Consider the following 16445-nt stretch of genomic DNA (forward strand, 5'->3'; position numbering starts at 1 on the left):
TCAAAATTTGTAACAAAGTGGAATTGCCTAAGACAGATGACTCCCAACTAGGCACTGAGCAAACAAAGAATCAGCCTCTACCTGAAAAGTTAAATAAATGCCTGAGACAAACAGGGAATGGCATGTCAAGGCAAATGTCAGTTGCTACCCAACCCAGGACATCACAGGCTACTGAGGAACATGAATGACTTGGTTTAAAACTTCCTCAACAGTAGTTCTGTGTCATTAATGGAGAAAGTTCATGTGATTAACAAACAACTTTTCTCCCACCTGGCTTGTCTGTGGTTACATTGTGCAGAGGCAGCAGGACTGTGGCCAGTGATGCACAGGGAAATGGCTGGAGCTGCATAAATTAGCTTTGTCTACAACTCTGTGGCAGGAAAGGGAGAACAGCTGCAGAACCTCTGTCTGGTTACAAAGGGTCATCTTATATTTTGTTCCAATACATTTTTAACTGTTTACAGCTGCACTGGCAGCATGGTTCAGTTGGAGATTATAATACAAACCAAAGTGTCTTACAGCTGAAATAGGTTCTTTTTTTAATGAACAAAGAAGGAAAACAAAAGTATTTTAGGATAATGCCTTACACCTTTACAGCAAGAATAACTTCAGATACTTCATTTTACTCTTCTATTCCAAAAAGGCTAACTGTTTTTAAAGGAAGTGTTTGGAAATAGATGGAAGAAGAACTAAATTAAAATAATTGCTATTGGCTTTAAACTAATGTCTTGTTCCAGAAATGAGCACAACTCATAAGTGCAAACCCTTGGTATTTAAAATGCCTTTTCTAAAGTGCCTCTACTGAGAAGGTCATGTTCTGTGAGATCTGATAGGTGAAAGTCAGCTCCAAGTTGTTTTCTTCCTTTTGTTTTCTTTATTTTTTTTATTTGTTCCCCATTTTCCAAGACAGGCAAGGATGAGGCCGTGACAGTAAAGAGAAGTGTCTTTTTGTCTTTTTCTTCTTCTCTTTGTCTCTTGTGTTAAATATTCTGCTGTCTCATCCTCAAATTTATTTTTATTTGTAGAGAATAGATGAAATAATGAAGAGAACAAGGAAGAGTGAAACACCAGAAATAAAGGTATGAAACCATATTTGATTGCGTGATTTGTTTTGGTTTGGTTTTTTGCCATATGTAGAAATTGAATTCTAGAGTAGTTCCATGTTATTAAGTTACTTGGGTATACTCTACACCCAAATTTTAGTCGTATTTTGAACTGAAAATGACTCTTGGTTTGTCACAGCCATTGCTGTGCCACTGCTGCAGAGACACAGCTTTGGGCAAGTGTTGCAGGTTAACCCCCCTTACTCTCCAGCCTGTTTCTGGATGCTGGAGCTGTAATGTTTGCTGCTGTTGATATGTCTTTTCCTGCTTTGTACCAACCAGTGAATTAGTTACTGAGCTCTCCTTGTTAAGCCTGTCAGGAATGTCGAATTGAAAACAAGGCACTTGTGTCCGGCTAAGAAGTGACAGTCAGGTTTTCACTTCTAATCTACTCAGGAAACTGTTTCTTCAGTTACTTTCAGAGAATGTTTTCTTTTTGAATTTTTAAAAAATATACTATGCCTAATTAAAGGGGTGGTGGCGGGGGAGAAAATCCTGTCTTGCTGTTGATGGCCTTGCTTTGACTGCCCTATGGCCCTGGGCAGTCTCACAGATTTCGAGTCCAGTCAGTTCCATGAAGGTTACAGCCCTTCCTCTGATAGACTTGAGTCATTACTTGATTTCAGAAGGAAGAGCCAAAACTGGAGATACCATCAACTCTGAATGTGGAAAAGCAACCAAAGGCACTTGTTCTCAACCAGCCAGGTAAAAATTGCCGTATTTTTCTGACCTATTTGCACAATTGGTTCTCTTCAGAGTTTTGTGATCTGAGGCAGAACATTGTGTATTTTCATAAATTCTTTGCTTTCATCTCAAAAAGAACAGCTACATTTGCATCAGTGACAAATGATAGAAATGTTGCCACTTAAGCAGAAGAAAGTTTCTCCTCCATTTTAGTACCAGAGGTAGCATTATTGTAAATGAAAAGTTCTAATGTGTCAATTTGATTGCTGCAATCTACCTTCAGATTTTGTAGGCAGAAAATTTTTGCACACAACCAAGCCTGCAAGCTTTTTATAGTATGTCTCTAAATCTTACATTTAATTTGACTTTATAAAAAAATATGTATTTAAAGTATTATTAAATAAATAAATGTCTGACATTTATCTGTATTTTGTTTACTTCCCCAGGCTAAGACTTTTAGTACATGACATAAAAGATATTCTCTTCCTGTTCCCTCAAATTTAAAAGATGCAGCATAAAGAGCAGTTTTGGAGTGGAAAGAGGGACGACAGTATAGTATGATGAGTCATGAATTTGAATTAAGTCCTACTGCACTGTCAGTCTTCCTTTCTACTCAGTCAGTAACCTCAAACTATTTAAAGGAGCTCCTACTGTAATAATTTCTAACCTTCTTTTATAGAGATCAATGGATTGGCAAGCTGCCTGAAAAGTAAAAGCTTAGAAAGTGCTTCTTCTGTAACCCCTTCCCAAGATGTAGTTGCTAATGGACTGAAGTCAGTTCCAGGACTTATTCAGCTGGAAGCTGTAGATGGGAAATCAAACAGCATGGAAGATTCAACAGATGAGGTTCAGTCCATGGATGTGAGGTACAGACCGTATCTACCAAGAGGGATTGTGGAATTCATAGGAGACACAAAATTTTCTGTTTCACTTGTTAATACTTTATGGCTTCTCTTCTCATCTACCCCCCAGCATGGCAGTCAGAGGTCTGCTGTGGTGTGCTCTGATGCATGAGCTTCTCTGCCTCTATACAAACAGAGTAAAGAAAATAATGCATTGAGCATTTTAAGTACTTAACAAGTAGCAGTGTATGGAAATCAGTAAATAACTTTGTGGTTTTAAATACTCTTGGATTTTCAGAAGGATGTGCAGAAAAGAAGGATTTTTTAATTTTAAGTTTTATTATTTACATATTTTTATATATAGGAAGTTAATTTAAGGCTGTTAAGACAATTTTAAATGTAGAATTTTTATACAGTTCCTCCTTAATCAGTAAGACAGCTGAACCTCTCATACTGTTTCAGTATTTCCAGTAAATATGCATAAATACATAGAAAATGCCCTACTGGGACAGACCAGAAGTCCATGTAGCCCATTTTGTGCAATCCAAGCCCACACTGAAATGTGGCATTAGGGACATTAGAGGGGGCAGCTCTGCCTTGGCCTTTGAAATACCCACTGGTTGACATGTTGCCCATGAGTTTGTCAAAGTTTTTTTTTTTTTTTTGACCTGCTGATAATGTTTGTGTCCAGGACCTGACCTGGAACAGGTGCTACAGTGCAGTCTCACTGGGTAAATTATGTTCTTTGATCTGTAAATTATGTTCTTTGATCAGTTTCTTATTGGTGGCATTGGGCACCCCTTAGGGTTTGTGTTGCAGCATTTCATGCCATGATAGTTTTGCCCTCAACTCGTCCCCTACCCTGTTGTGGTTTTACAAATCTTTGTGAAATCCTTCTCTTCTCCAAACTAAAATGCACTAGCCTTACTAGTCTCAGCAAAGCAGCTGGTTACAGCATTTCTTAAATTTAATTATGGGATTTCTGTGTCTGAAGTATATCAGAAGGTCTTAAGAAATAACTTTTTATTTAAGTTGTGAAATATGAGTGCTTTAAGCAATGTTGCGGGGTCAGGACAGTAACTTGAAAGGTGTACTAAACATTTAGGTAAGGGAATGGTGCAGGGATTGAAACAGTGAGTGACTGGTAAATGGTCAGAAATGTGGGTTTAGGAGATGAGTGCTCACATCACACAACTACCACAAACCTTAATCCTTAAGGGATACAGATTAGATATGACCTTCCATCCTGAACAGAGCAATGTCTTTTTCTTTGGATTAGGATGTATTCTAGGTAGAGTCTTGCTGCAGCTGGCCTTTAAAATAAATTTTTGAACTGTCAGAAGTTTAATTTGATTGTTACTTAATGAAAAGTTACCCACCTCTTATTCTGTATCCTCCTTTCGTTTATCTTTCGTATAGCCCGGTTTCAAAAGAAGAACTTATCTCTATTCCCGAATATTCACCCATGAATGAACTTATGCCGGGTGTTTCTTTGGACCAAAATGGGACAAGTAATGCCAAGGCTCTTGAAGACCTCTTGGATTTCACAGGACAAGCTACCTACTCCAAGACGTCCAGTGATACCATTAGCCTAGATGACTGTAACAAAAACTTGATTGAGGGATTTAACAGTCCAGGACAGGAAAATACACTTAATTCTATCTGTTGACAGCCTCGCTTTTCAGCAGAACAGATACAGGTACAGTATTGTGATAAACATCTTAGATACGATAAATTGCTGTGATTACTTACTAGCTTCCCAGAAACATTCAGCAGTTGTACACAGCAGTGTGAGGAGAGGAAGAAAGCTGGTCTCCTAGATCTTTAAATTCAGCATAATCTTTCCTATTTGCAAATTGGCATCATATGCAAACTGACTGTATCGTAGCAACCACAAGTACCTGGTAAATGGGAACATTTCCTTTATGCATTCAGAATATAGTGAGGAGGGTTGTTTTTTTCTTCATTAATACAGTACCTTTCCTGTATATCTTTGGAGCCTGTTTGCATGAAGAAAACAGTTAAAAGCGGGGTCAGTCTAGGAAATGGTAGTTATTGTTGCTGCTTACTCCTTTCAGCTGCTGTAAATACTTGCAGCACGGTGTAGAAATCACATATCCCAAAAAGCCAGCATAGTAAAAAATCACAGCAGGCTTCAGTGACAGTTTTAAAGTACAGTGCCACAGTCAGTCTTCTTGAAAGAGTATATTCTAAATTACAAAACTGAGGTCATCTAACTGGTGTGGCTGACTTGATGTTCTTGTCTCTCTGATTGACAGTGGTAACAATTTGTGGAGGATTTATATCCCTGTGATGCTACTGGCAGTAAAATATGTGCTTGTCACTTGAAAAAGCTTTCTGCAGTCCTTGAACACTGGATTCCAAATAATCAGAGCTGAATATAAGTTGTCTTCCCAGGGAAATAAATATGTTGAGTAACTGGCTGCTTTTGGTAAAAACCAATGATCTAGAGCCTTGATGGTTTCAGGGAAGACGGAGTGTGCATTAGAATTTGAGCTTTAGCTGCTAATAAAGCACTTACTTTTTCTTTTAGTTTAAAATTCATCTCAACACTTCACTGTGATTTTTACCTGTGCATTTTATTTTGAAATAATTCTTCCCTAAACTTTATCATACACCCATTTAGACATCTTTTTCTTGTAAATAAAGATGGGGTTTGCCCACAGTGCATTGAAACAAAATAATATACTGTACTTTAGTTTTGTGCCTATCTTTTTTGTCTCTAATAAGGAATTATTGGCAACTTTTATGAGGTGTATAATTCAAAACTATAACTGAAGAGGCTTGAAAAACATACAACTGCTGGAATCAAAAGAGGCTTCTTATTGACTGTGGAGTGTGGGAACTATCCCATTACGGTTACATTGACACTTTTAGTCACTAGTGGCACTTACTGGTTAATATTAATTAGTCTGGGAGCAACTATCAACTGTGTGTTTGAAAACATGTTTGTGTAACACCTGTAAGCAAAGTAGGCAGAACGCCTGGTGTAATCCCTTAATATGTATGTAGTATAGCTGTAGTAGATCCAAGTGATGGTCAGGAGGGTGAGATAATATGTTCACTTTTGAAGATGCAGACACTTGATTGATACCAGCAGGCTTTCGATCACACAGAGAAGTATTTTGTATTCTGTAGACTCAACAAAATGAGATTTAGTCAGCAGCAAAACAATATGTGAATGTTGCAGCAGAAACACAAAGGCCAAGACACATGCAGGGAACTGGGGGGCCCTTAACATTCTGTATGGAACAGTTCACATCAGGATGTACGAGGTCTGGACATCATGTGCCATACAATGTTAACTTTATTTCTGTTGGTGAACCTTTATGCTAGATCAGGTGCTGCTTTAAGGACTTTTTTGTTCTGTTCCTTATAAGAATGAATTTTAAATACAACTCTCTTTGGACACTAACACAAAAGAAGTGAAAACTTGAGGGGGTGGGGTTTTTTATTTGGTTTTGTTGGGGTTTTTGTTTGTTTGGTTTTGGGGTTTGTTTCCACATGTAAGGGAGTTCACAGTATAGACTGAGCTCAGTTGTAGCACTGTTTTTGTGTTCTTTAAAGTCAGCAACGGGAAAGTAACCAGTGATATTATGTGCAATGCATAAAGAAATCATACCTACAACAACCCAGCTTTATTTATGTTAGTGTTCTTCAAAGAAATATTTTCTTTGGACTGTGCAGTAAGCTGTAGCATGGTACTGTGTCTTCCAAATTAGTCCTTCATCTATTTCCTAAATAATAAACAAACAGAAACAGTTTGTTTTGCTGTAATACATTGTGTTTGACAAATGTCATATTATATTTTATTATGGTGTCATTGTATAACCTGTAGATTTCTGTATTTGCATGACCTGTATAGCATGTATAAAGGTGAAATACATTTTCATTTATGAATCTGAGTTGTTTCTTAGTGCTTTTTATTCCCAGCAAAACATGCCTCATTTAAAAACACATATATTTGTTCTGAGGTGTTTTCTGAAGGAGAGTGGAATACTGAATGAAGGAGTGGTTGTCAGAACCTCAAAATATTTCACCCTTGTTCCCATTGCCACGTACTCATTTTCTTCCTGAGGTCTTGCCAATACACTGAGGAAATGGAGGCTGGTGGCAGAAGAGCCTTAAGGTAAGGGCTTCCAAATCGTGGCATCCAGGGTGCTGGTGACAATATACAGGCCAGTTTGCAGCCCCGGGCAAAGAAAATAAGGAGAAGAAAACTTGGGAGCTGTGTCCATTAGACACTGTTCTGTTTAGTGTCCAAGAGCTGTTCTGTAAGGGTACTTGTGATATGAATGCTAGATTTCAAGCTATATGCACGCACTGCTGCTTAGAAAAAGGCCAGGCCTGGAGCTGCTGTTAGTTTTTTAGTGAAATGCTAGGGAGAAATTTTAAAATATTTTTTGTTTAAATAATAACTTCTGTCAAAATTGAAAATGAGAGGATCTACCTTTATTATGAAGTATATTAATAGTTTCCATGGTGACAGTTCATCTCATTTGTATTGACTCTTGAATCACTCATTTTATTTGTCCCCTCAATTATTTACTAGATTGAAGGAAGCAAGGTGAGTATTCGTGAAGAAAAACATTGCATATTCACATTTATATTTGCTTTCAAATGTGAGTTTATAAAGCTGGCTAAATATCTGGAGCGAGTACTGTTAGCTGAGGGGTTAAATTGCTCCTTTTTGCCTTTGGTGATACAGTCTCTTCATACCAGTACCATACTGCTGTTTGCTGCTGTGATTCAAGATTGTGCAATGAGCTTTACTTTTAATTAGTCAGTGGTCTTGAAACTGCGGTGGAGGATCGCTAGTGACTCACACGAGTCCTTGGTAGATCTTTTCTCCTGTAAAGCACTTGAGAATCAAGCTGTGAGTAGTAAGAAAAAGAGTTGGGTGTTGATCCTTGAGTGGCTTTTTTATAAAAGGTTGAATGGATTATTTTTGTTAGTTTACTTTTATAGTAAAGTGATCTGAAAACCCGAGTTGTACACACAGAGGAGAATCAGACACTGCTACTGTCCTTCTGCAGATTTGTTTTTATGTAGCTATTAGTAAGTTTCGAGTACATAAATAAATAATACCTGCGTGGTAATTGGGCTTTACAGTAGCTCTCTGATTAGGTTCAGCACTTTCCTTGCTGTTGCCCTGGGAAATGACACCCAAAGCTTGCCTTGGGCCCCAGCAAAGGCCCTGAGTTGACCTCTATCTCCCTAGACTGCATTTTCATCTAGGGATGGAGGGCTAAAAGGGAGGGAATCATCCTCTGTCTTGTAATTGCACAAATTCTGCGGAGAAGGCCACAGAAACAGCAGACTGCTACTCTGGCTGCCAGGGTGGGGATCTTCCCAGGTCAGAGAAGCCTGGGGTCCCAGGACACTTCTGGGCTTCAGTGCTGCACTGCAGCCTGGAGGTCTCATAAAGGTTTGAACTGTGGCCCATCCCCTGTATTGAAATGTAAATAGTTCAATAGTCAGGAGCTGAAGACTAGTTACTCTGTGAGGTTTGAATCTTGTTTGCTCTAAGCCTGGTCTGTATCCTGCATATCCTTACTCCTGTGAGCAGCACAAATGAATCAGCAGGGATAGGCTGCTCTTTCTTCTGCTTTAGTGACCTGTGGGACTTCTTCCTTACTCCTCCCCTACCTCTTCCTATTCAAGAACAAGAATAGAAACTGAAGAAGTCTCTTAGTTTGCTTTCATTTCAGGGCAATGTTGTTCAAGCTGTTGGTTGCCTCCAAAAACAGTGCAGACAGTGGTGGTTCACCTGAGCTGCCTCTGTGTAGGTGTGTGCACAAATATACCAAAATGGCCGTTACTTGATTTTTGGGAATGTTGGTTTTCAGTATCAATATTAAACTCTGAAAAGTGTATTGGTGCTGGGCCAGCTATGCTGAAATCTGGAAAAAACAATGTATGTAAGGACTGAATGCAATGTTCTCTGGATTTTCTTCTTCACTGTAAGAAAAACAGGTTTTAACTTCATTCAATCTGTCCAGAATACATAGACTTAAAAATAACAGAAAAATTAATATTCAGATGCATTTTTGTTATTGCTTTTAGTGGCAGTAATAGCAGTCCAGAACACAGTGAGGCACAAAGTTCATCTCTTCCCCATTTTTTTAGCCCATCATGATCTCCTATAGCTGAAGAGTACGTGATGCTGTTCACTGTCAGCCAATTTAACGTGTCTGTGAAAGCAACATGTGAAGTGTAAAAGCCCTTAAAACTGCAGGCAGAAACACTAAGAGAGAGGATGTTTAAGCTTTTAAAATAATTACATAAAGTGTAAGAAAATGGTTTCCTGACCACTGGAGTAATTTTAGATGCTTGTTTTGTTCCCAGTTGCCTTGTTTGTTCTCCAACTTGTGTAAGTTTTATAGCATTTCTAACGATTCAAGGCTGAGGTAGAATGAGGTAGTAAACTAGTGGGTTTGATGATCACTGGAGGCCTGCAATTTCCAGGATCAAAATAAATGCTCTGGAAGGTAGCGTGTCGAGTTCACTTGGGAGCTTTGCAAAAATAGATGCGTATCCCTGCTGAACTCAAGCCTTAATGATTTCCAGAGAAAAAACAACTATGAGGCAGGAGAGATCAAATGAATAGAAGGTAAAAAAGGTAAGCAATGTGCTGCATGTTCTATGAAATCCTTGCTCTAAGTTTTTAAAATAGTTACATAAAGAGCTCAAACCAGCAGCTTTGCATTGTCACTTAGATCTTGCTGTGCCTAAAAGGAATAAGTTGAAGTCAATTGCAGTTGTAGGTGATTGACATGGTACAGGAATGGACCCAAGAATCTAAAATTGTGTAACTGGAGAAAAAAATTAATTGGTGTCAGAGATGTTCAGAATCAGGGAAATTACTCTGTCAGTATTACCTTCTTTTTTTTTTTTTTCTAGAAATAACAGCCTCTCCCACCAAATTCAGTATGTGAGCAGCACAGTAAGCAGGATCAGGACAATATTTCTAACACTTTATTAACATGCTCACACATCCCTTTTCAGAGTAGCTTCTCTCTTTTAAAAAACATATAGCAGGATTGTCTGAAATATTATTAGCACCTTAAATATGCAGAGCTGTGGGGGTTTATAGCAACAAATTCTGTGTAGTTGCTCCTAATTTTTCTGGAGGGAGGTCTCAATCTAAGTTTTTACTCAGTCCTTTTGGTTTTTTTTCTTAAACCTCTCATCAGTTCAGATACATAAATCCAAGAGAAGACATATTCTGGTGGTTGCCTGCTGGAATGGGTTTGTTCTCTCAGTGTCTGGACACAGACTGTCCACACCTCTCAAGGCAGAGGAACAGGAAGTTTGAGGAATCTTATGGAGACTGAATATGTGCAGTATTGTCTCGGGGACAGCAGTGAAGCCCCACTGGTACAGGCAATGAATATAATCCTGGTCAGACATGGCCAAAACTTCCCCAGCTGAACACTGGCTGAGAAGTTCTTCCCTTTTGGCAAGCAACGTTTGTATTTCTAACCTACGTTTTCACAAGGGTAATTTGTGCTGATGTTCTTGGGCCAGTGTTACTTTTCAGGGCAGAAAGTGTCCTGTAGCAAATGAAACTGCTGGTAGATTTAGCAAATAAATGAGCTGAGGAATGGGTGAAGGTCATAGTCACTGAAGAATGCTAAGATACTTGGTATGTATTTACTACCACGTATTTACTATAAAAGTCCCTGAGGCAAATCAGTATCAGTCATGCCCACAATGTCTTGAGCTGAACATTTTGAAATTTTCTCTCTCCTCAGACTTCTCATCCTGCTGTTTCTCTGCAATTTCTCCTGCTGTCATCTTTCCAAGAACTGGCTCTTGCACAGGCAAAGAACTGCAGCCTTTTTGTGCCTCTGCCTTCCTCCTCAAATTCATCTGGTGTAGCCCCTTGGGTGATAAGCTCAGAGCCTTTGCTTTTAAAATCCTGTTACTGTATTTATGTCACACACTGGTGTTAATTCATACACTGAGATTGTTTTCACTGGTATTTTGCCAAAATCCTACCAAGTTTACATGGGCCTTACGCCTCCCAGCAACAGCACATTTTCACATCTTGTTAAAGGAAAGCCATGATAACCTTATAAATAAAACATTTGGGCATCCTTACGTCATGAGAACCCAGGCCTGATAGAGGCTGTCTTTGAAGAGTAAGTTGGTGATACTATCAGAGCCAAGTCATGCAGTCAGTCATCCTCTCACATTCCTTTGGGTTTTAATTAAACAATTACTTTTCAGCTTAAGTTTCAAGGCTAAATAATGTAGGACTTATTTCTTCAGTTAAGAAGAGGGTCATTATCTGTTGCTTTGAGCCTAGACTGAAAAAATATCACATTTTCCCACAAAGCTGTTTAAGTTCTTAAAACTGAATTTGGGGTTTTTGCTTTATTCTGTAACAAATTCTTGCCTTGTCTGGATAAGGTATTACAGATTTGAAGTTACTTTGACAAGTGACTTCAGGAATTGACCTAAACACTAATATCTCATTTTCTGTAAAATAAGAGCTCATGCTCTTTTGCTGGGGACTTGGAGGTTTAGCTAATTTTGTTCCGCTGAACAACAGAAATATTTTTTTATTATTATTATCATTAGAAGAAGCAAATGAGTAGGGTGCCTGCAAAGAATTAGGCAGATTGCTCTCATTTCAAGACAGGAGAGAGAGAGACACTTTGTGGTTTGGTGAAAGTATTTTAATAAAAAAATGCCTGATTGCACTAAGGGGTAGTGGTGGGTGAGGGGCAGAAGAAGAAAGCATAAAAGTGAAACTCCTCCAAAAGCAGAGTTTCAAGTTAATGAAGCCATGCAAATCTTATCAGGAGGCATAACAAGACAGTGAAGTACAAAAGAGATGTTTCCCTTTAGATATTAGATATATGTAGATATTATGAGTGGTTGATTGGTAAAACCATGATTACTCTTGAACTGCAGTCCTTGATGGTGGATCGTGCCCCTGACGGTTTTGACTCCATCAGACCCTCTCTCACTGCTCCAATGTGCTTCTTCCCTTTTAAGTGTCACCATCCACGGGCTCTGTCTGCAGACAACAAAACAAATTGTGTATGATAACCAAGCTCACCCACTCCTTACAAAGAGCTTTTAATGTAATTTATCTGGTGCACCTCGGTGGTGAGCAGGTGTTGAGCAGCAGCTGCTGTGGTGGTCAGCCCTGGCAGTGCAGGAAAGCCCAGGCAATGCTCCCCAGCACAGCTCAGGCTCCCTTGCTCTGCCTGCTGCTGTGCCTGACCTTGCCAGCAATCAAGGAAATGTTTTATTTCCACTTTTTTTTTTTTTTTTTTTTTTTAGATTAGCATAATACAGTTCAGCAAAGGTCAGTGCCAACAGTAACATTTTATGTGGAAAATGAAATGCCTCCTTGAAAGAACAGATACGCAGGATCTGTCTGCTCTTGAGGGCTAGTTCCTGCCTTTGAATTTTAGGTAACTTCCATTCATCATTTCCAAGTATTTAGCATGCAAACCACATCCATGCTCTTTCCAAAGGGAATGTTTACTAAATTAAACATTAAAGGAATACGAAAGTGATTCTCTATTCTAATGACACTTAATTAGAAATAAAACATGGAAATAGATTAAAATAATTAGTCTTAATAAGCAGTAATTGCCAAGTCTTGTGCAATAGAATAGCCTTCACAATTTGGAGATGGGGAATAATGATGCTGTGGAGCTACTAACAGGCACTGATTTGAATATTAATTTAACTTGTAAAGTGTGCTTAAGTTTTTGTTTTCTTAGACTACATGGTCCCAACCACTGAGATCCTTGTGTAGTTAATATCCATCAGGATAGTATCCATCAGAATAAATGTATGTGGGATCAAGACCATCTGAGGCACCTTCAACTAAAGAGGTCAATGAAATTTGATAATTTCATTTTTGTAATGTAGAAGTTTATCCTTATTTATCCTATCGACATTTATCCTTATTATAGGGAGGCTGGCTGGCTGCACTTCATGCTTTGGACCAGTTTTTGCTTCAAGTTTCAGGGCAGCGGTAGCCCCTCTATGTGCAGAGATCAGGCAAATCACTACTCCAGCTGAAGTAAGGAATAAAACCAAATTTTTTTTATTGACTTTTTATTGATTTTATGAATCTTGAGAATGAAAGTGTGGCTGCCTATACAGTGATTATCCCAAGTATTGTGAGATCTGTGCCAAACTGTTACTGCACATTATGTGGCTCAGCCGCCCCAGGCTGGACCAGGTTTCTTTGGGAAAGTGCAGATTAACAGCATCTGTCTGCTTCAATCTCACTGTCTCTGTCTAAAGCTCACTGAGCCCAGTTCTCATCTCAAGTCTCTAATAACAAAAATGCCAACATGGCAAAGAGGAAGCAAGTGTTATTTGGTGCAGCTTGACACTGTATGCCTATGCCCTACAGTTCAGTAAGTCCCTTCCAATTGGAAAAACACTACAACTAAATTTAAAAATAATCCTATACCTCTATATGTTTTTACTATGGGAATTTCAAAGTGTTTTGGTGAATGCAGGAAATTATTTTATACAGAAATTGTGTGGGGCTCCTTGTGTTTGAGCTAGTCCACAAAGAACTGAGCAGGATATAACCTCATCCTATTAGGTCATGGTTTGGTGACAGAGTAAATGTAGCACTATGGCTCTGAGCTGGATCAAAAATGTCAAGGCTGTGTAAAACAGAGTGCTAACTCTGCCTCTTTTTTGGGCTTAAATTAATTTGTTTTTTAAAAAAATGTTGACAGGCTAACTTTACACCAGATCAGATATCGCCTGCCTGTGCCCTGTAATTATACGATATCAGGTATCACTCATCTTCCTGCAGCTACTGTAAAAATGCAAAACCAACATCAGTTCTGCGCTTGGGCTAAACCAAAAGTGTGTGCCTGCATCTGAGCTGAATCAAATTTTATATTAATGAGCTGATCTGACAATGCACCAAAGTAGTATTCACAATCCTTGACCAACAGCCTTGGATGCCAGTGTAATCTAGATAGCATCAGTTTGCGTGATCTTTAAATCTATTTCTGGGTGGTTTTCTGCCATTAAAAAACATGTTCTGTTTTGAAAGGACTTCAGTATGTGTCAGTGTGTGACCCTGCTGTTTACAGCTCCTGAAGGAAAAACTCACGCCAAACCTGTTGGGCCTGCTGGCTATCAGGACTGGGGATCGAGGGAATGAATCCGATCTCCCAGGGAAGGAGAACGCTGCCATCCTGCAGTGCAAGCTCCGACAGGAACTTCAGGAACTTGCTAAGAGCCTCGGTGAGCACCACCTACATCTCACGACCCTCACAGCATCAGCCTGGGACAAGGGGGCCATGGTTGCCTCACCTCGGATGGGTTCAGCTGTGGAGTTGAGCCCATCCAGCCTCAGGCTTTGGTCCAGCCTTTCCTGCCTGACCTACGGCACAGCCAAAGGGCCAGGACCACGGTATGTCCCTGGCAAACACCAGCACTTTGGGCCTGCCCCGCTCCGGCCACCCCCAGCTCCATGCAAGAGAGAGCAGCCACTCCCTGTGCTAGAGGGGTGGTGGGAAGTGTCACAGAAACAGAACATTCTGAATTGGAAGGGACCCACAAGGATCATCAAGTCCAACCCTTAGCCCTGCATAGGACAGTCCCCAAGAGTCATATCATGTGCCTGAGAGCATTGGCCAAATTCTCCTTGAACTCTGTCAGGCTTGGTGCTGTGATCACTTCCCTGGGGAGTCTGTTGCAATGCCCAACCACCCTTGGGGGGAAGAACCTTTTTCTAGTATCCAACTCAAACCTTTCCTGACACAACTTCAGGCCATTCCTTCAGGTCCTGTCACTGGTCACCAGAGAGAACAGATCAGTGCCTGCCCCTCCTCTTCCCCTAGTGAGGAAGTTGTAGACCATGATGAGGTCTCCTCCAGGCTGAACAAGACAAGTGTCCTCAGCCGCCTTCACCATCTTTGTTGCCCCTTAATATCTTTCTTATATCGTGGTGCCCAAAACTGCACACAATATTCAAGGTGAGGCCGCCCCAGTGCAGAGCAGAGCGGGACAATCCCCTCCCTCGACCGGCTGGCGATGCTGTGCCTGATGCCCCACAGGACACAGTTGGCCCTCGGTGTGACGGGAGGGGCTCTGCTTTCCACGGGGCGTTCCAGCCGACTGGCTGCTCGGAGCTCAATAACCCGGGAAGCGCCACAGCTCCCCGTCCCGCCCCGCGGCCGCCCTGAGCAGCAGCAGCACAGCCAAGCACAGCCCGGCCGGAGGGTCCCAGTGCGCGGCCCCGGCCCGAGAGGGGCGGTCGGGGGGCGGCGCCGGAGCCACCACCTCCCGGCCCCGCCCGGCCCGCCCCTTCCGGGCCGCCCGCCCCTCGCCCGCCCTTTCTCTCCGCCGCGCCCGTGCGGAGCAGCCGCGGCCGTGCGGCCGGTGGGACCCGCCCCGCTGCTCGCCAGGCACCTGCTCGGGGCGGAGCGGCGGCGGCCGGAGCGGCGGCGGGAGCGGCCCCTCAGGCGGTGAGTGCGGGGACCGGCCCCGCGGCCGCGGTGGGCCCTGGTGAGGCCCGGCCAGGGGGGCGGGGGGCGGGGGCCAGTGCCGCGGGCAGGGGGAGCTGGAGCCGGGGTCGGGGCGGCCGCGGGCATTGTCCCTGTCAGCGCCGCCTGCACCGCCCCGGCCCGGCCCCGGCTTCAGTCCCAGCCCCGGCGGGCGGGGAGAGCGAGCGGGCCGAGCCGCCCCGGGGGTTCAGCCGGGCCGGGGTACGCGGGGCTCCCTCGGGGGCCCGGCCCGGGGAAGCGGCGGGGCCGGGTGGGAGGTGCCCCCGGGCGGGGCGGCCCGTTGGGAGCGTTGCTGCCGGGCTGGAGGTCGGCGGGGGTTGCGCTGCTCCCATCTTGGGTCTTGCGGGGCAGCGGCACCCGGACCGCGCCTCCCTGAGCACAGACCCGTGTGTTCGTGGTGCTGTGCCTTCGGAGAGGTTTGGGAGGGCAGGAACAAAGCGCAGGGCAGGGGCGACAAAGTCGCCGCGGGTCTGTCGGCCGTGCCCCCGTGTCGTGAGTGTTCCAGAACAGCCGTGTGGGGTGAACCCTCAGGGCCGGCAGCACCGCAGAGCGGAGGTCGCTGCTCTGCTCTGTAAGGACACCTCAGAGGTGAGCAAGGCATAAATGCCAGCAGTCCCTGTTCCCAGTAATGTATGCGTTGTCGCACGCGGATTTACGCCAGTTAAAGTCGTTGTAAAGACTTAAAGCAGTACAGGTTTCGTATAGCAGTTACATCTCAATTTCAGCACGTCTTTGGTTTAGCTTAATATATTTTCAAGACTGAGTCAACCCAAAGCAAGATGACTTGGTGCTGATTTGTCCAAATCAGTGGTTTTTTTGATACTTCTTTGGTTGGTTTAGTTCATTATACACAATTATTCATACAGCCGTGGGGTGCAGTAGCGTCTCATGAGGAATCACTGATAGCAGTCTACTCACTTGGCTCAACTCCATCCAGGACAGCAATACCTAATTTTTACTGCCATTCTTAAATGCCCCAAGTCACTTATAAATATAGTTTAGGTTCCTGAGTTACAGGGTTTAAAACAAAGGCTACTCAAATTGCTGGGAGATTTTAATTAGCTGCTTACCTTGCGTGTTTGTGGGCCTCAAGGAAAAGTGAATCTTTCATGAAAGTCTTGCTGGGTGTGGATGGCTGGAGGAAGAGTATGGAAGAGGATGCCAGGAAGGGAGGGGAAGAAATATGCAAAAGGCATGGAAGGATCTCTGGTGATGGATGTCATGTTGTGGCAGCCTGACACAGGGCTGGGCAGAGAGGGGCAGAGAACACAGATGACTTA

At 42.4% G+C, this 16445-nt stretch overlaps 2 protein-coding genes across 11 annotated transcripts in view; both read left to right on the forward strand.

Moving 5' to 3' along the window:
* The window catches only part of MAP7D2 (MAP7 domain containing 2), a 36814-nt gene extending 30259 nt beyond the window's left edge, over positions 1-6555 (forward strand). For all 8 annotated transcript variants that reach the window (XM_027886749.1, XM_027886750.1, XM_027886753.1 and 5 more), the window contains 5 exons: positions 1026-1079; positions 1730-1808; positions 2467-2653; positions 4049-4328; positions 4909-6555. In XM_027886749.1, the coding sequence (XP_027742550.1) occupies positions 1026-1079; positions 1730-1808; positions 2467-2653; positions 4049-4298 (570 nt within the window). In that variant the 3' untranslated portion in view covers positions 4299-4328; positions 4909-6555. The remainder of the gene's footprint in view (positions 1-1025; positions 1080-1729; positions 1809-2466; positions 2654-4048; positions 4329-4908) is intronic.
* Positions 6556-15024: 8469 nt separating this feature from the next.
* BCLAF3 (BCLAF1 and THRAP3 family member 3) overlaps positions 15025-16445 on the forward strand; it is a 32070-nt gene continuing 30649 nt past the window's right edge. For 2 of the 3 annotated variants that reach the window (XM_027886761.1, XM_027886758.1), the window contains exon 1: positions 15025-15126. The gene's annotated coding sequence lies outside the window, so the exon portion shown is untranslated. Of the gene's footprint in view, positions 15127-15470; positions 15754-16445 lie in introns of those variants that run through there. The other variant, XM_027886759.1, reaches the window with a different exon arrangement.

This window comes from Empidonax traillii, unplaced genomic scaffold (genome assembly GCF_003031625.1).
Source record: "Empidonax traillii isolate 1590-97213 ecotype Southwest subspecies unplaced genomic scaffold, ASM303162v1 scaffold194:size798623, whole genome shotgun sequence".
NCBI classification, from domain to species: Eukaryota; Metazoa; Chordata; class Aves; order Passeriformes; family Tyrannidae; genus Empidonax; species Empidonax traillii.